The sequence below is a fragment of the Crinia signifera genome, chromosome 4 (assembly GCF_055691185.1).
Source record: "Crinia signifera chromosome 4, ASM5569118v1, whole genome shotgun sequence".
NCBI lineage: Eukaryota > Metazoa > Chordata > Amphibia > Anura > Myobatrachidae > Crinia > Crinia signifera.
Window position 1 is genome coordinate 3,004,270 of NC_139220.1, and position 20,027 is coordinate 3,024,296.

The following is a 20,027-nucleotide window of genomic DNA, read 5'->3' on the forward strand; positions in this document are numbered from 1 at the left end:
ATGAAAGCACAACCCTGTCACTGAGACAGCGCCACTGTGCCCAATCACATCTGTCTCAGTGACAGGGGTGTGCTGTTATATAGGCAGTAAACACGTCCCTGTCACCGAGGCACCGCTATAGGTGCCGCCTATACACCTTTTTTAAATGAGCTTTTACAGCCCAGTTCTCGGCCCTGCCCACTACCCGCCCCTGTGTCTGTTACAGTAATATGGACAGCGGGAGGCACCGCTCTTGGTGCCTCCTAAACTAATTAATAAAAAAATAGAGTAAAAATTATTATAATAATACAAAGCATATACTTATGACACATAATGTGTCATAAGTATTTTCTTTGTATTTTATTATTATTTGAATCATTAATGACAGGGGAGGCACTGCCTCCCCTGACTGCACGTCCCTGGGGTACAGATACCTATTACAGGGTACACGTGATACATTTACATCAGCTAATAGTATAAAAAAAGGTATCCCGGATGTATCACAGGGGGCAGATAATTTGGACCTACTGGGACTTGTAGTGACACAACGGCTACAGACACAATGACTGTCTAATGATTGCAGGAATAATAAATGATCTTTATTAAGCACATCACTAAATAATAATCATAATCATTGGCCATTAGATCTGAGAGAAAGTATTGTATACAAATCTGAGCTATATTGCCGATTTATATTTGTTGTGTCAGGAATAGAGGCGTTACACAATGTCAGACATTCAGCACAACTACTGGGACACTGCCGGCAGAACACAAATACACAGCGGTAGCTCCTCCCACTTCCTCAGATTCCCCTCCCCATGATGTCACCAGTCTCAGTGCCGGCCTCCCCCAGACATAGCCAGCTCCGAACTCCACCAGTAATAGTTAAACGACCTCCTCCCACTACCCATAATGCAGCATGGAGGGGCTCAGTGAAGGTGGCAGTGTAGGTGTGTAAGTGTCTGATGGGGTCACACAGAGAATAAAAGGACATCTGTCCTGCCTCATAATCCAGGTATATCCTCACTCTGTCACAGGGGGTATTGTCACGTACCCGGATCTCTGAACTGTCATGTCTCACTGTGTACCGATCATTATACCCACACAGACACCAGGACTTGTTATTATTATCAATGTATGACCGTGCTCCGCTCCGATCTATACTGGGGTAACACATCCCCACCTTCCACCACACCGATTTACCGACATCCACCTCCCAGTAATGTCGCCCCGAGGAGAATCCCCTGGTGCTTATTACCTGATTACACTGAAATCTGGCTGGTGTTTCTGGGCGATCTTGGTAGTCATACGAAGCGGACGCAGTTTTCCTGTCACCGGATATCATTAAGTTATTACCAGCTGTTTTTACAGCCAGTAATAGGTCTGTAGGTTCCTGCACATAGATCCCTGTATTTATCCCTGTTATTATGTGAGATAATGTGTGTAAGGTATATGAAATGGGACCCACATCCAGATCTCTTACCGCATGCATCTCCCCTTTATCAATATCCTCCTCAATATCCTCATCACCTTCCTCCTCCTCCTCCTCCTCAATATTCTCCTCCTCCTCACTATCCTCCTCCTCCTCACTATCCTCCTCCTCCTCACTATCCTCCTCCTCCTCACTATCCTCCTCCTCATCATCATCATCAATATTCTCCTCCTCCTCAATATCCTCCTCCTCCTCATTATCCTTCTCCTCCTCATTATCCTCCTCCTCCTCATTATCCTCCTCCTCCTCATTATCCTCCTCCTCATTATCCTCATCACCTTCCTCCTCCTCCTCCTCAATATTCTCCTCCTCATCACTATCCTCCGACCTCCTCACCATCAATATTCTCCTCCTCCTCCTCAATATCCTCCTCCTCCTCCTCAATATCCTCTTCCTCCTCCTCCTCCTCAATATCCTCATCAGTTTCTTCCTCCTCCTCCCACTCAGAATCCTCCTCTTTAGAATCCTCCTCTTCAACAACTCCCATATCGGATTCTTTTTGTACAATCATCACTGGATCAGATGTGTTACACAGCTCCTCAGTGTCACACAAGTCCCCTGTGTCCGGTTCCTGTAAGACAGTCACTGGGTCAGACATGTTACACAGCTCCTCAATGTGACGCATCTTCTTGGACAGCTCGTCCTTCTTTATTTCCAGCTGCTGGATCAGATCAGAGACTGAGAGTGAAACGCGCTGTTCCTGCCTGGAGATCTCACTCAGGACTCTCCTCTCCAGGTCTTCCAGCTGTCTCCTGATGTCTCTAAACAGGGCAGTGACTCTCTCTGTTACACCCGCTGCTTTTCCCTGATTCTCTCTCCTGCGCTCCTGCAGTCTCTGCACTCTATTATTCTCAGTCTCCGCTCTCTTTGTGGTCAGTTTCTGCAGAACATTCCTCAGCTTCTCCTTCTTCTTCTCTGAGGCCTCATCCAGAGATTCCATCTGATGTCCTCGGTGCTCCCCAATCAGGCAGCAGGACACACAGATACAGGCCGCATCCTCAGTGCAGTAATACTCCAGGACCTTCTTATGGACGGAGCATTTCCTGTTCTCCATGGACTTAGTGGAATCAACTAAGACGTGTTCTGCTGACTTATTGTGCGTCCTCCAGTGCTTATCACAGAGAGAAGCTTCACACTTGAGACAGGTTTTAAGAGCAGGTACTGGAGATTGGACACAGAAAGAGCAGAACACCCCAGTTCCCTCCTCTGGAATAGAGCGGACATGTTCTGCTATGTTGCAGAGCTTCCTGTTTTTCTCCAGAGCAGGACGCTCCTGATACTCTGCTCTGCACTCAGGACAGTTATATACTCCAGTCCCGTCCTGTGTATCCAGCACATGATCAATACAGACCCGGCAGAAGTTGTGGCCACATCTCAGGGTTACAGGATCTGTATAAATGCTCAGGCAGATGGAACAGTCCAGCTCCTGTCTCAGATCAGCAGACGCCATCGCTGCAGCAGGAGGGAGAAACAAAAGTGAAAGTCTCTGACACAGAACCCTGCGTCTCAGATCCTGCAGGGGGGGGGGGGTGTCCTCAGATACAGCAGAGCTAATACATAAAGGGACAACAAACAACATACTGTACCATGAAGAAGAAAGTCAATTTCAGTCATTACATGTGGAATACAGTCGCTTGGTCGTCATATACAGTATTAGGTCAACAGCACTTAGGTAGACACATGATATAGGTAGACGTGGCGAAGGTGGACATGGGCGCTAGGTCGACACAAGCATAAGGTCGACAGTCAAAAAGGTCAACATGAGTTTTTCATGGTTTTTCTTTAGCCGACATGTGCCGACACTGAGCCCACGGTGACGTCACTGAACAATAGCATTCAGTGTGTACAGACAATTAGAGATTTGGGGGGGGGGGGGGGGAGGTGATTGAACACCGCTCGCTAAGCAGCAATCACTCTCTGGATAACGCGCATCTTAACGCACGTATCCTCTTACATGCGGCCAAAGGGAGAGAAATCAGTGATTTCTCCCCTTCCGAAATAAAATCCAGTCTAAACGGACTTATTTCCTTCGGTGTCTGCCTAAGAAGAGGCGGGCACTGATGTCCTGTGACGTCAGCTGCCCGCCCCCATCAGGCATTGGCCCGCCCACGTTTCCAGAGGAACACCAAGCGGTTTCATGGGGACGCCCATAAAACGCTGGTCGTTCCCCTCCAGACACCTCCTGCGACGCCCCCTACTCGTACGAGTGGCATCTGTGATCATGGAGGAAGGTGTTCATACAGCGACCCTGGACATGCGCAGAATACGCTGGGAACCGATTACTATTGAATCAGGCCCCTGGTCGCATGAGGTCAGCAGAACATTTTTTTTATTTTCTCCGTCAAAGCACATGGAAACCCAGTAAGTACCGCGGCTCCCGCAGGGCTCGTTACCCATACTGAGCCAGCAATATCTCGCTCAGAACGTCCAGAATGCGCAATATCGGAAAAATAAAAACACATTATTGCATATGGGGATCATGAGTAACAATATCAGCAATATTATCCTTTTTTTTTTTTTAATGTTCTTAATAACAGTTGGTTGCTTTATTTCACAATTAGGATTGAAGTGAATACAAATTGGCACTTTATAAATAACAATAAAAATCTGTAGGACATCAACATACATTACCAAATGTGACGTTTAAAGAAAGAAGTATAAATAAGACAGAAATAATTACAAAGCTTATACAGTACATACATACACATAAATAATATGAGCATTTTACTTACAGTATATATATTATCATATAGCAATATTAAGCTGGGTACACATATGTACAATTTCATTTTTCTTGCGACCGTTCGATCGACCGAATACACGTTCGGCCGTCCGAAACATACGACCGATCTGCGCGTACACATATGTACAATTTTACTTGCGACGTCCGATGTACTCCCGTCCTCGCAAGAAAAGCAAGGATTATACTCACGATAATACCTTTTCTTCGGAATACTTCATGGCAGCCATTACATTGGGTTCATCCCTCTCTCCTCTCCAATTAGACAGGTAGTTTTTTCCCCAGGATCCAGCCCCTCCTCTATATAATCTGACACCTCCCCATTGACCATAGTCTTTGACTGTCTCCGTCCTGATCCTAGGGAAAAAACACAAATAGGGAGGGCCAACAAATTTTTGGGCTGCCATGAAGTATTCCGAAGAAAAGGTATTATCGTGAGTATAATCCTTGCTTTCTCCTTCATACTTCATGGCAGCCATTACATTGGGATGTACCAAAGCAGTAGGGTGGGTTATACTATACCTCAAGCCAAGACTTGCTTAAGAATTTCACTTCCGAAATTAGGGCTTGCAACATCCAACGCATAATGCTTGGAGAAGGTATGCAAGGAAGACCAGGTGGCCGCTTGACAAATCTCCTTAGCCGAAACTTTGGCCTCTTTTGCCCATGAAACCGCCATTGCCCTTGTTGAGTGAGCCTTAATACCCTCAGGAACTTCACGACCCACTTTCTTGTAGGTGAATGCAATTACTTCCTTTAGCCACCTCGACATTGATTGTTTTGACGGAGCCAACCCTTTCTTCGCCCCCTGGGGAATCACGAATAACGCTTCTGACTTCCTGAACCCCGTTGTCCTGTGCAGATATATCTTGATAGCCCTCAAGACATCTAATGTATGCAATTTTTCCTCTTTCTTCGTCAGAGGATTTTGGAAAAAACAAGGCAAAGTAATTTCTTGACTTAAATTAAATGAGGAAACCACCTTGGGTAGGAAGGATGGTCTGGTCCTCAGCACCACCCGATCCGGGAAAATCTTTAAATACTGTTCTTTAATACACAGTGCATGAATCTCTCCCACTCTCTTCGCTGAAGTTATTGCAACTAAAAATAACATCTTCCACGTTAGAAATTTTAACTTAGCTCTGTCCAATGGCTCAAACGGAGCCTCCATAAGTCCATTCAAGACTAAATTAAGATCCCACTGGGGGACTATTGACCTAACCCTAGGCCGGATTTTCTTGATAGCTTGACAAAATCTTTTAATTAAACTATGCTCTGCTAGTTTCTTGTCCAGTAGAACACTCAGCGCCGAGATCTGAACCTTGAGTGTAGACACCGAAAGCCCTTTGTTAAGCCCATCACAAAGGAACTGTAACACTTGGGGTATGTTCGCTCTAGGGAAACTGAACTTGCTTTTTGACCATGTCGCGAACACCCGCCATATTCTATAGTAGACTTCTGATGATACTTTCTTCCTTGCTTGGAGAAGCACCTCGATGACCTCTGGAGATAAATTTTTGTCTCTCAACTGTCGCCTTTCAATTTCCAGGCCGCTAAATTCAATTTGTGAGGCTCTTGACAATTGACTGGGCCCTGCCTGAGCAAATCTTGAGTCACTGGAAGAAATACTGGGCCTGCAATCGCCATGCTCTCTAACATGGGGAACCAAGCCCTCCTGGGCCAGTAGGGCAGTATGGCTATGACTTGGACCCCCTCCGATCTGACCTTCCACAATGTCCTGTGAATGAGAGAAATTGGAGGAAACACATACCCCAGGTGAAACTCCCATCTCTGAGACAGGGCGTCCACTCCACTTGACCCCCAAGTCGGGTAACGAGAGTAAAATTGTGGAAGCTTCTTGTTTACTGCTGAAGCCATGAGATCCACCTCTGGCTGACCGAACTGCTCCACTATTCTCCGGAAAACCGACTCCTTCAGTTCCCATTCGCCCGGAACCACGCTTGTGCGACTCAGATAGTCTGCGGGCTGATTGTCCTCCCCCAGTACATGGAGCGCTGATATGGATAGCAGATTCTCCTCGGCCCAACACATGATGTTTCGAACTTCTTCTGAGAGCACGTGACTCCGTGTACCTCCTTGTCTGTTGACATAGGAGACGGTAGTAGCGTTGTCCGAGAAAATGCGCAGGTGCGCACCCTTGATATCTTCGCTGAAGAACTTCATTGCTTTCCACACGGCTCTTAGTTCCTTGTGATTGGAGGAAAACTCTGACTCGCGAGGGGACCATAGACCTTGGCACGTTTTGTCCAGACCATGAGCCCCCCAACCCATGGCGCTGGCGTCTGTGGTAATCACCCTGTAAAGGGGGCTTGCTAGTGAGGACTTTCTTGGTATTAGTTGATCGGCTTCCCACCAAACTAGAGAATCTTTCACTGAATCTGAGATTTTTATTTTTCTTTCCAGCGGCACCAGCCTTTTTGTGTAACCCAGAAGGGACCACTGCAGAGGCCTCATCCTCCATCTGGCCCATGGGACTATGTCCACCGTAGACGCCATCATCCCCAAAAGGCTCATTGCTGACCTGAGTGGTATGCGTTCCTCCTCGTATATCCTCGAGATTAGTCGTTGGATCTTTTCGCATCTCTTTATGGATAAGGACATTTGGAATTGTACCGTGTCCACCAGAACCCCCAGAAACTGAAGACTCTGCGTTGGCTTCAAACAGCTTTTCTCCCAATTCACTAGCCACCCGTGTTCCTGAAGAAACTGAATGGTGTAATCTCTTGCTGTTATAACCTCTTCTTCTGATGGTGCCACAATCAATAGATCGTCTAGATATGCCCATATCATGACTTTCTTTTTTCTCAGTTCTTCTATCAATACCACTAGTACCTTGGTAAAGACCCGTGGTGACGAGGTGAGGCCGAAGGGCAGACAGGTGAACTGGTAATGATCGTGACCTATGCAGAATCTCAGATATTTTCTGTCGTCTGGGGAAATGGGAATATGGAAGTAGGCGTCTCTTAAGTCGATGGAGACCATATAATCGTTCTTTCTTATTCCCATCAGAATATACTTTGTGGTCTCCATGTGAAACTTTCTCTTCTTTATGCGTAAATTTAATTTTCTTAAATCTAATATAGTTCTGTAACCTCCAGAACTTTTGCTGACTATGAAGAGACGGGAATAAAAACCGGCCCTTTTCTCTTCGTCTGGGACTTTCACCACTGCTCCTGATGTGATGAGTCCTTTTAAACTTAAATTTAGAGCTTCCCTTTCTATCTTCGAAACTGGGAGCTCTGAAACACAAAACTTTGCCACTCTTGGCTTTGACATGAATTCCAGATGATAGCCAGTCTTGACCACCTCCAGAACCCATCTGTCTCGGACGGTTTGTTCCCAGATGCGAGCGAAACCCAACAGCCTTCCTGCTACCGGGGCTTGCTCCACCATGGGACCACCGTCACTGCTTCTGTGTGGTTCCAGAACTTTCACCTTTTTTCTTGATGTACTGTCGAAAAAAAGGCTCTGGATGTCCCTTGGGCGTATCTATCCCGGACCGACCTGCCTGGCCTGTAGGACCTGGCCTGTCTATACGCCTGTCTAGAAGAAAATGAGGAAAACCTCCCTCTTCTATCCTGTGGTAATCTCACTGATTTACCACCTGACATTCTTTGAATCATCTGATCCAAACGACTCCCGAAAAGGAAAGCACCCTCATAAGGCAATGTTGCTAGTTTGTTCTTTGAATGGGAATCTGCCGCCCATGATTTAAGCCATAAGGCCCTACGGGCCACCACCCCTGAAGACAGGGATTTTGCTGCAAAATCTAGACCATCTAGAGAGGCCTCACACATATAGTCCACCGCCAGCTGAATCTGGGTAAGACTTTTACAGATTTGATCACGGGAAACCTTTTCTTGTAGGTCTTCCTGTAAGGCAGAACACCAAATCCTGAGTGCCCGAGAGAGCGAGGCCATGGCCACTCCGGATTTTAGCAAGACTGAGGAGGAAATATGCAATCTCTTCAACGCACTTTCCATTTTTTTATCCATTGCGTCCTTCAGTGACGCACCATCCTCAAGGGGAATCGTAGTACGGGTCGTCACTTCTGACACTGCCGCGTCGACTTTAGGTATATTACACCATTTAATGAATTCTTCATCCTCAATAGGAAACATTTTTTTAATTCTTTTAGTCGACCCAACTCTCTTATCGACACCCTGCCATTCTTTAGTTAGGATGTCCTTCACCACCTTATGCACCGGAAACGACCTCCCCTTTTTTGATCGATCCTCAAATAATGCATCAAACTCAGACTTTACAGGTTGTTTATAGTTAAGTGTTCTATAAAGATTTTTCAGCACTGCTTCTACCAGCTCCACATTAAATAGACGCTCGTCCTCCAACACTTCGCCTGACTCTGCTGATGATCCACCGGACGCCTCCTTGTCCACATCATCATGCACAGACACATCCCCATCATCCTTATCAAGGCTAGTCTGTGACCTGGACCTCTTATTCCCCGTATATTCCTCTTTAGAAATAAAATTCTTTTTCATCCAGTCTCTCATCTCAGCTAATTGTGCTGATATATTCATTCCAACATCCTTTTTTGTTAGACATTCTAAGCACAGAACTGTCTCTCCGGCAAAAGCTCTATCACATCCTGGACAGACTTTAGTATTCTTAGTCTTAACCACTTTCTTTCTGGGCACTGAAGGCACACTACAAAACAAGAAGAAAGATACTAACTATCTGGCTAAAGTAAACAATATGAAAATAACCTGTCCTCTATGAGAGGACTTACCTGGGCGGCGGTGTAACGTTTTTCTGAGAGGCATCCTCCATGATTAACTCTTGGTCAGACACAGCCCAGCGCCTGTAACACCGACCAGGCGCTTTTAAATGAATGCTGCCCTCGCAAACCGGCGTCTCCCCTCCCTGCCGGAGATAGCAGAGACCAGCGCGTACTTCCAGGTATTTGGAACGCACGCGGCCGTGACCCGCACGTCGCGTGCATCCGCCGGAAGTGACGCCCGCCACTATGCGCAGGCAGAGCGTCGGAGCTGCCGGGGGAGTCTGCCCAGCGTGACCCGAATGCATATGCCGGCGCATCCACCTACCGGACCACCGGGAGCCAGCAGCCGACGACGGCCAGAAACATGACGCCCAGGTGACAACCTCTAATGCGCCGACCACCATAGCGGGAGGGGATGAGGAAGAAACACCATGGGCTACCAGGTTAAGTCCTTGCCACCGGCCCTGGACATACACAGGCTTAAGGCACCGCCAGCCTGACCGCCCAGGTCCCCGGTAGCATAACCAGCCTACCGGGCCTAGTCTAAAAACAAAAGATAACACTGACTAACTACCTGTCACAGACAGAAGGAGACAGGAAAAAGACTATGGTCAATGGGGAGGTGTCAGATTATATAGAGGAGGGGCTGGATCCTGGGGAAAAAACTACCTATCTAATTGGAGAGGAGAGAGGGATGAACCCAATGTAATGGCTGCCATGAAGTATGAAGGAGAAAAGATTGTACCACCGTACACACTCTCCCGTTCTGGCTATTCGCACGATAAAAATGCACACAACATTATCATAATGGGCTGGATTGCATACCAAAACGAGGCGTGATCACAGAACAAAGAATCGTTCGTGTAGTACAGTGAATAGAGCCGTGACTATTCAGATCATTGCTAGCTGTACAGGATATACGTACGTACGTTCATCTATCGGTGCATTTGGGCCTTTTTAATTATGAGCTTGAGGAGCTTTCTACACCTTTTCTACACGTTCCTGCTACACCTTCTCGTGGCACCTATGTCATGGCAAGCAGTCTCACGGCAGCAATGCATCCCATGTGAGCAAGCCGGGATGTTCCCATGTGATGCGTTGCTGCCGTGGGACCGCTTTCCACTACATACACCACCATGTTCCAAAGTGTTTGATGTTTTTTGGGTGGGTGGGCGTTCCTGCTACACCTTCTCGTGGCACCTATGTCATGGCAAGCACCTGTATGTGACACTCTGTTCAGGTCCGACCACCGTTTTACCTCAAATAAACAAAGTGTTCACAGTATTTTTTGTCAGTATTTCTTAATAAATGTTAAGTGTTTATGCAGAACAATGAACATCAAATATCTATCTATCTATCTATCTATAACTATATCTGTCAGGAATGCACACACAACGATTATTTATTTCAAAAGGAATGCACACACAACGAATATTCTTTACAGCATGGCGCGGAAAGTACGGGGGAGAAGACTTCCTGTTGTTTACATGCTGCGCTGATGGAGGGATGACGCAGCTAGTCAACACCCACATGGGCGTGCTGCTTTTGGGAGGAATGATCGCAGGAACGGGATGCATATCGATCGAACGTGCGTACACATGTCACTTTTCTTTCGATATGGAGCCGTCCTGTCGGAAGAATATTAAGCAGCAAAGAACCTGCCACCGACCGACCAAGAGCGTTTTTGGCCGTTTATCGATCGCAACGAAGGGATCGGGACTGCGTACACATATATACAATCGAACGGCCGTTCGTCCGCAGAACGGAAGAACGGCCCGACGATTGTACATATGTGTACCCAGCTTTATCCTTATGGTTCCTCTCTGATATACTCTAGTAGTGATATAGAATATTCCATGTATATATGTTGGGAATAGGCATATATCAGGGGGAAAGCCAGCGGAATGGTCCTGTAATATGATCAGATTGTTGGATATGTATAAGAGGAGGGTGCGCACTTGTTTATTACGGAATACGGTGCTGTGTTCTATATCACTAGGCTGCACACATGAAAACATTGTAATCTGCCATCCTTCACTGGACAGACAGACGTGTGATAGGGCGGGCCCACTAGCCTAGTCCCAAGCATAGGCGAATCTAGAATTATGGTAATGGGTGGTCCCAGATCTAGACATAATAGTAGGGGGACATTTGCGCGGCGCAGCCGCGCGTCAAATAGGGGGCGTGGCCTCATGGGAAGGAGGCGTGGCATCACAAAAAGGGGTGTGGTATTACACTTTAAACCATACACAGTAATGCCCATTACACATTTTTGCAAACTCCGTAATACCCATTACACATAAAGCCACACAACGTAATGCCAATTACACATAAGGCCACACACCATAATGCACATTACACATTGTGCCACACATCATGATGCCCATTACATACTATATAACAAACCGTAATACCCATTACATATTTGCCACATAAGTGCCGCTCACCTACATGCTCATTGCTAGGGGGTTCTTGCTTGATGGCACCATAGTACCCATTACACATGATGCCGCATGTGAGGGTACGAGTTCCTCAATCACTCAGACACCGAGCAGATGAAACCAAAATATGGTTTATTTTCCACAGCACGCACAAATAGACAATAAACAGTGGCAAAGGTAAATTGCAGAGTAGAAAGATATTCAGGTAGCAGGCCCAAACAGACAGTCCTTGTATAGTCACAGTCCCAGATCAGTTCCACAGGGCAAACTATCACTTAGCCCACACAGCAGTGATAGCATATAAGTCCACACGATACCTAGACAGAGCATAACCTCTTAGTCCAGGACAGTCCATCAATTCTCTCCTCCTGGCTAGTCTGCAAGTCATTTTAAAAACTTCTCAAATTCCCACGGTGATCGCATCATCTGTGGGGTTGCCCAAGTTCCTGATTGGTGGATTCAAGCATAAGGTATATCCCACCTTCAATCCACAGTTGTCCAACTGCTGCTCTCAACCCCTGCTGGGTGGGTTCCAGTAAGTCTGGAAGTGGCCAGGGATATGCAGAGCAAGATACAATACAACACAAGATTACGTTATGGGCTGATCACCCCCTGTGGTGCCGGGTTCCACTAAGTCTGGTATTGACACAAAGGAGCTGAAGGTAGAGACACAATCATAGTCGGATTACATTATGTCCTGATTACCCCCTGTGAACATTTCCTGTTGGTAGCAGGGGAATTGGATCACCCCCTGTGAAGATTGTCCCTCAGCTAACACCCTCCTGTGATAGCAGGAACAAAAGTATGGTAATGGGACATAACCTTTTGGTGAATTATTTCCTGGGTATTTCCTGGCAGACCATATTAGGGCAAGAGCGATCTGATCTGGAAATACACACAGATTTGGGGGATAGAAACATCTATGGAGAATAAGAGGGTACCGACGGACTAAAATAGTACATTAATTACTACACCTAATAAAATATAGTAATTACAGATTTACAGTGAGTATGATAACCTCACATTCCTTCCCCTACTATTGTAGTCCCGGTACCAAGCTGTTCTGGAACCAATAACAACCTGGAATAGCGGGATGCAGAGCAGAGAATCTGGGGTTTGGATTTACCACCTGAGTCCCACAGGGTGACATCATACCAAACCCATCTTGTAAAAGGCGGCTGGTTTGCAGAACCAGCAAGGGCATGATTACAGTCTAAGTCATACATTGGAACTAACAAGGGATGTAGAGATTCCTCTTCTTCGGATTCTGGGTACCCCCCCTCTGCAACATTGTAACCTACTAATACTTTTGCCTCGGGCACAATGGGGCAGGGACCACTTTCCACCTCCCCCTCTTGCCCAAGGAACAGGGGCCAAACAGCAGGCCAATATAGGGGCTCTGGCCCTGGCACTTCCACCACCCCGTCCTGTCCTTCCTCCCCCAAACCCAAACTAGGGGCATGGCAAATTTCAGTCCAGCATTTGGTCTCAATGTCCAGGGCTGAGGAGGGACCCTCCATCACAAACAATTCCGCTGGTGGCTGCAGGACAGGCTGTGTCAGCTCTGTCCCCTTAAAAGCCAGATGCTCACCTGCAGCTACTTCTGCGCACACCTCCTTCTCCGCGATAGCCTCCTTCCCCAGCTGAGTATGCTGGGCAGCCCGAAACACGACATCATCTGCGACTGGTATGCTTGTGGCCTGGATGTTGTTGGATACTCCTCTAACCACGGTGATCTCCTCCTGGGCGCAGTCCTCATAGATCCCCTGGCAGCAGGTTAATAATTCTGCATCTCCCACCTCAGCAAAAGGGAAGCAGTAGTGCAGCTCCTCCCGGGGTGCCTGGCTCAGAGGCCTCACTTCCTTCACGTTGGGGATAACCTCCCCCTGCAGAGAACACTGAGCAGCTTCCTCCCTAGGATGGGGGAGAAGCAGTTGCAAACGGTGCCTTTCATCACGCCCCCTGCGACACTGATCTTGCCATGCTGGGGTATCCAGGAGCCCGCGATCAATCGCCTCTTCCTCTGCCACCACGAAGCACTCCTCCAGACACTGCAATTGTTCCCACACACTCAGCTGTGCACCGAAATGGAGGATCCATGCCCGATAATCAGCAAATGCATTTGTAGGATCTCCCTGATCGTGAAGGATTTGCTGAAGGATTTCCCCGCGAGTGCAGGATTGAACTGGTATACCCCGCAGCTGACATTCTGCTATCAGCTCCTCCATACTCATTTCTTCAAGGGCAGTTAGGGGCCCCCCTGACAACGACCCTTCTCTTGCAGTAACAATTAATTCTGTGGCAGACCCCTCGGTTGTCTGCCCAGATTGCAGTAGCCCCCTTCTAGACCTTTCCTCTGGTTCTATCTGGGGCATCAATTTATTCTGGACTTGTCCTTCAGCCTCAGAATATTGTCCTCTTTGTAGCATCTGGGTAACTGTAGCAATCACTTCCTCTGTAAATTCTACAAACTCTGGCTCTCCCAGCAGATTCCACGAGGTGGCCTCACCTTTACAGTGCAGGAATGCATCCCCTAGGTAACACAACTTGTCCTGTATGCTGGATACTCTCCACCCGCTGACCATCTGCTGAGCTTCTTGCCAGTACTCCCAGATATAATGCATCTTTCTGACAATAAATAACAGATCCGGCTTCCCAGCCTGCCGATACACTGAAGAACCTCCATCCCTGAGCTCCTCTGCTCCTTCCCTTGGAAACATTTTCCCTTTCACAGGACTGACACCTGCTCACTTGCTGAACATCACCTTATTGCATTTTCCGTTTCCTTACATATGGTCTGATCCTCTGTTCTCTGTGCTTTCTGTGCTCGATGGTTGGTGTCTGAATGATCCCACTGTCGCTGCCGCCAAATGTGAGGGTACGAGTTCCTCAATCACTCAGACACCGAGCAGATGAAACCAAAATATGGTTTATTTTCCACAGCACGCACAAATAGACAATAAACAGTGGCAAAGGTAAATTGCAGAGTAGAAAGATATTCAGGTAGCAGGCCCAAACAGACAGTCCTTGTATAGTCACAGTCCCAGATCAGTTCCACAGGGCAAACTATCACTTATCCACACAGCAGTGATAGCATATAAGTCCACACGATACCTAGACAGAGCATAACCTCTTAGTCCAGGACAGTCCATCAATTCTCTCCTCCTGGCTAGTCTGCAAGTCATTTTAAAAACTTCTCAAATTCCCACGGTGATCGCATCATCTGTGGGGTTGCCCAAGTTCCTGATTGGTGGATTCAAGCATAAGGTATATCCCACCTTCAATCCACAGTTGTCCAACTGCTGCTCTCAACCCCTGCTGGGTCGGTTCCAGTAAGTCTGGAAGTGGCCAGGGATATGCAGAGCAAGATACAATACAACACAAGATTACGTTATGGGCTGATCACCCCCTGTGGTGCCGGGTTCCACTAAGTCTGGTATTGACACAAAGGAGCTGAAGGTAGAGACACAATCATAGTCGGATTACATTATGTCCTGATTACCCCCTGTGAACATTTCCTGTTGGTAGCAGGGGAATTGGATCACCCCCTGTGAAGATTGTCCCTCAGCTAACACCCTCCTGTGATAGCAGGAACAAAAGTATGGTAATGGGACATAACCTTTTGGTGAATTATTTCCTGGGTATTTCCTGGCAGACCATATTAGGGCAAGAGCGATCTGATCTGGAAATACACACAGATTTGGGGGATAGAAACATCTATGGAGAATAAAAGGGTACCGACGGACTAAAATAGTACATTAATTACTACACCTAATAAAATATAGTAATTACAGATTTACAGTGAGTATGATAACCTCACACCGCACACCACAGTACCCATTACACATGATGCCCTACACCATAGTACCCATTACACATGATGCCGAACACCATAGTACCCATTACACATGATGCCCTACACCATAGTACCCATTACACATGATGCCGCGAAACATAGTACCCATTACACATGATGCTGCACACCATAGTACCCATTACACATGATGCCACACACCATAGTACCCATTACACATGATGCCGCACTCCATAGTACCCATTACACATGATGCCGCACACCATAGTACCCATTACACATGATGCCGCGAAACATAGTACCCATTACACATGATGCTGCACACCATAGTACCCATTACACATGATGCTGCACACCATAGTACCCATTACACATGATGCCGCGCACATAATGTCTCTTACACATGATGCTGCACATCGTAATGCCCCTTACACATGAAGCTGCACACCATAATGCCCCTTACACATTAAGCCACACATTATGCGTAATGCCCCCACATATCGCCACTTGTAGCATCCCTTAAGCAATGCGCCCAAAAGTGCCACTTACTGTAAATTTTTATATGAGCCTTCGCTGCTGCAGGGAGAGATGGATAGCGGTGCAGCTGCTTCTATGAGGAGAGGAGCAGAGCGCAGTGCAGAGCACGCTCCCACTCCCCTCCATGGTGTCCCCTCTAGTCGAGTGGACATTTGAAATATTGTGCGCACTGTTGTTGTACAAGATGTCGGGGGAGCACGCCGGGCGCCGGCACCACACGATTAAGGGGGGGGGGCTGAGGTAAAAGCAGGGAGAAGAATTGGAGCGGAAGCTGCAGGGTGACAGTCATTGACAGCTGGGCAGAGAGCAGGGGGCTGCCCGGCTATATTCAGAGCACTGCAGGACACTGCTGTTTGAAATAATACCCCTTTCACAACAGAAAATGCAGGGATTTAACCGGGAATATGGTCCCAGGATCATGCAGGGACATTCCCAGGCTGACCCCTTATATACCAGCCTAGTCCCTGCATTTTCTGGTGTGAGGGGGAGAGACAACCACTCCCCTCTCCCTACCCCCCTTTAACCAACCAGCTATATCTTCGGAACCAACTGACCCATTTACATGAGACCAGTATCATATTGAAGAACTTTTGAGTTGGCTTCGAATGATTTTGGTCCCGTGAAACTGGGTTGTTTGGTTCAAGAGAAATCTGCCCTCAAAGAACATAAACAGTCATGAAATTACATTTAAGAAAAAACGGTTTAACCTCAATATCCCTGGAACCAATTAACCCATATGAATCCAGCCTGGTATCAGATTGAAGGCCCAGCGATTTGGGTTCGACTGAGATCAACCTTCAGTGATGCCGAAGGGGGAATTGGCAGCCGCTGAACTGGGTGGGGGTCGGAATTAGCGGGTCCCATGTTATCCTATAGGGAAAATGTTCCAGGTTTGCCTGGCCGTATCTCTGGTTCCCAGGGGGCTAGAGACACGGAGCTAGGCTCGTTGGAAAGCTCCATCCCTCAGCTACAAAATGGGTGGTCCTGTGCACCCCCGGACCACCCCCTAGATTCGCCTATGGTCCCAAGCACACTGGCCAGAGAAAGCAGCCCTAGGCAAAATACCAGTCTGTGCCCCATCCACCAGGACACCCCAATTACAGTAGCTTTTATTTCGGGTACTGTACAAATGACACTGAAGACTCTGTTCTATCCCCCTCTGTATCCAGAACGACTTCTTATCCTGCCATTCCCTGGCACCAGTCAGCAGCATTAATGTTACCAGGGGATATAGATTTAAGGGGCCCAATTATTAATAATTGCATTTGCAATGAGATCTGGGGACGATAACGCACACTGCAGTATGTTCCTGTCCCGCTAGTATGGAATTCATCTTCACCTGCAGGGACGGGGGACGCCGCCGTTAGGTCCACAGAGCCGCAGGGACAGGGGGACGCCGCCGTTAGGTCCACAGAGCCGCAGGGACAGGGGGACGCCGCCGTTAGGTCCACAGAGCCGCAGCGACAGGGGGACGCCGCCGTTAGGTCCACAGAGCCGCAGCGACAGGGGGACGCCGCCGTTAGGTCCACAGAGCCGCAGCGACAGGGGGACGCCGCCGTTAGGTCCACAGAGCCGCAGCGACAGGGGGACGCCGCCGTTAGGTCCACAGAGCCGCAGCGACAGGGGGACGCCGCCGTTAGGTCCACAGAGCCGCAGCGACAGGGGGACGCCGCCGTTAGGTCCACAGAGCCGCAGCGACAGGGGGACGCCGCCGTTAGGTCCACAGAGCCGCAGCGACAGGGGGACGCCGCCGTTAGGTCCACAGAGCCGCAGCGACAGGGGGACGCCGCCGTTAGGTCCACAGAGCCGCAGCGACAGGGGGACGCCGCCGTTAGGTCCACAGAGCCGCAGCGACAGGGGGACGCCGCCGTTAGGTCCACAGAGCCGCAGCGACAGGGGGACGCCGCCGTTAGGTCCACAGAGCCGCAGCGACAGGGGGACGCCGCCGTTAGGTCCACAGAGCCGCAGCGACAGGGTGTCGCCGCCGTTAGGTCCACAGAGCCGCAGCGACAGGGGGACGCCGCCGTTAGGTCCACAGAGCCGCAGCGACAGGGGGGCGGCGTCGTTAGGTCCACAGAGCCGCAGCGACAGGGGGGGTGGCGTCGTTAGGTCCACAGAGCCGCAGCGACAGGGGGGCGGCGTCGTTAGGTCCACAGAGCCGCAGCGACAGGGGGGCGGCGTCGTTAGGTCCACAGAGCCGCAGGGACAGGGGGGGTCGGCGTCATTAGGTCCACAGAGCCGCAGGGACAGGGGGTCGGCGTCATTAGGTCCACAGAGCCGCAGGGACAGGGGATCGGCGTCATTAGGTTCACAGAGCCGCAGGGACAGGGGGGGGGGGCAGCGTCGTTAGGTCTACAGAGCCGCAGGGACAGGGGGTCGGCGTCATTAGGTCCACAGAGCCGCAGGTACAGGGGGTCGGCGTCATTAGGTCCACAGAGCCGCAGCGACAGGGGGACGCCGCGGTTAGGTCCACAGAGCCGCAGCGACAGGGGGTCGCCGCCGTTAGGTCCACAGAGCCGCAGCGACAGGGGGACGCCGCCGTTAGGTCCACAGAGCCGCAGCGACAGGGGGGCGGCGTCATTAGGTCCACAGAGCCGCAGCGACAGGGGGGGCGGCGTCGTTAGGTCCACAGAGCCGCAGCGACAGGGGGGCGGCGTCGTTAGGTCCACAGAGCCGCAGGGACAGGGGGGGCAGCGTCGTTAGGTCTACAGAGCCGCAGGGACAGGGGGTCGGCATCATTAGGTCCACAGAGCCGCAGGGACAGGGGGTCGGCGTCATTAGGTCCACAGAGCCGCAGGGACAGGGGGGGGGGGCAGCGTCGTTAGGTCTACGGAGCCGCAGGGACAGGGGGTCGGCATCATTAGGTCCACAGAGCCGCAGGTACAGGGGGTCGGCGTCATTAGGTACACAGAGCCGCAGGGAGGTACTGCATCAAAAGCATGACGAGCATAGCGAGGTACCATGTCTGAAGCATGGCGAGCGCAGCAAGGTACCGCCTCCGAAGCATGGCAAGTGTAGTGTAGATACGTCGACAACAACAAATAATGAAAACTTATGTCAACCTTTTGACCATGTCGACCTATTCCATGTGTCAACCTTTTGCCTTTCAACCAATAGTGGTTAACCTATTGATTGTCGACCCAATAACGCATATCCAGGACAGGTGTGGTAGTAGCGCCTGTGATGTGCTCAGTGTGGTAGTAGCGCCTGTGATGTGCTCAGTGTGGTAGTAGCGCCTGTGATGTGCTCAGTGTGGTAGTAGCGCCTGTGATGTGCTCAGTGTGGTAGTAGCGCCTGTGATGTGCTCAGTGTGGTAGTAGCGCCTGTGATGTGCTCAGTGTGGTAGTAGCGCCTGTGATGTGCTCAGTGTGGTAGTAGCGCCTGTGATGTGCTCAGTGTGGTAGTAGCGCCTGTGATGTGCTCAGTGTGGTAGTAGCGCCTGTGATGTGCTCAGTGTGGTAGTAGCGCCTGTGATGTGCTCAGTGTGGTAGTAGCGCACATGTTCAGTACTCTGACCAAGTATGCATGGGGGGGGGGGTGCAGAGTAACGCACTGCAGGTTTGTATGCTAACACCATCGTTGTGGCTCTCTACCCCCTGCAATGCTGCAATGTCCACCCCCCCCCAGCACCTGTAATGTACACCCTAGTGTTCCCCCACAACACCTGCAATGTCCACACCTCAGTGTTCCCCCACAACCCCCCCCCCAGCACCTGTAATGTACACCCTAGTGTTCCCCCACAACACCTGCAATGTCCACACCTCAGTGTTCCCCCACAACACCTGCAATGTCCACCCCACAATCCACCCTCCACACAGCACCTGCAATGTCCACCCGCAGTGTTCCCCAACACTCCCCCCCCCAAGCACCTGTAATACCCCCAGCAACGCACCCACCTATGCTCAGCTCTCCCGTACCTCTGGCCAGCGCCGCGGGGAACACGAGGACGCTGCTGCACTTGAGAACGCTGCTCCGCGCACGGCTCTATGGGAGTTGGAGACGTTATGACGTCATGACGTCATGCCGCCAGGGACGCAGCAAACATATGGTGCCGGGCGCATCACTGGTATTGCCGCGTAGTATGCGGCCGCCGGTGTAAACTGTGGCAGGAGGAGGGAGAGGGGGACCGGGCACTGAGAAGGGCTATTCTGGTGTGTGTGCGTGGGTGCATTCTGCCCCTCCAAGCACGGACTGTACACAGTGCTCTTCCCCAGAGGCCCGAGGAGTAGGTGGGCACTGTGTTCCCGGAGGCCCCTAGGAGC

The 20,027-nt window shown here is 49.7% G+C and overlaps 1 protein-coding gene across 1 annotated transcript; it reads right to left on the reverse strand.

Moving 5' to 3' along the window:
• Window positions 1-540: 540 nt before the first annotated feature.
• Window positions 541-19,715, reverse strand: LOC146073554 (E3 ubiquitin/ISG15 ligase TRIM25-like). Its single transcript, XM_083180750.1, has 3 exons — window positions 19,662-19,715; window positions 2,039-2,923; window positions 541-1,764 (listed from the first exon to the last, which is right to left on the reverse strand). The coding sequence occupies exons 2-3, from the start codon at window positions 2,919-2,921 to the stop codon at window positions 782-784; spliced, it is 1,866 nt and encodes a 621-aa protein (XP_083036876.1). The 5' UTR covers window positions 2,922-2,923; window positions 19,662-19,715; the 3' UTR covers window positions 541-781.
• Between the last annotated feature and the right edge of the window lie 312 nt (window positions 19,716-20,027).

Coding starts and splice junctions, on each gene's coding strand:
- LOC146073554 (XM_083180750.1), bottom strand. CDS start 2,921: ATGGCGTCTGCTGATCTGAGACAGGAGCTGGACTGTTCCATCTGCCTG. Junction 1,765..2,038: donor AGTGACTGTCTTACAGGAAC/CGGACACAGGGG, acceptor AGAATATTGAGG/AGGAGGAGGAGGAAGGTGAT.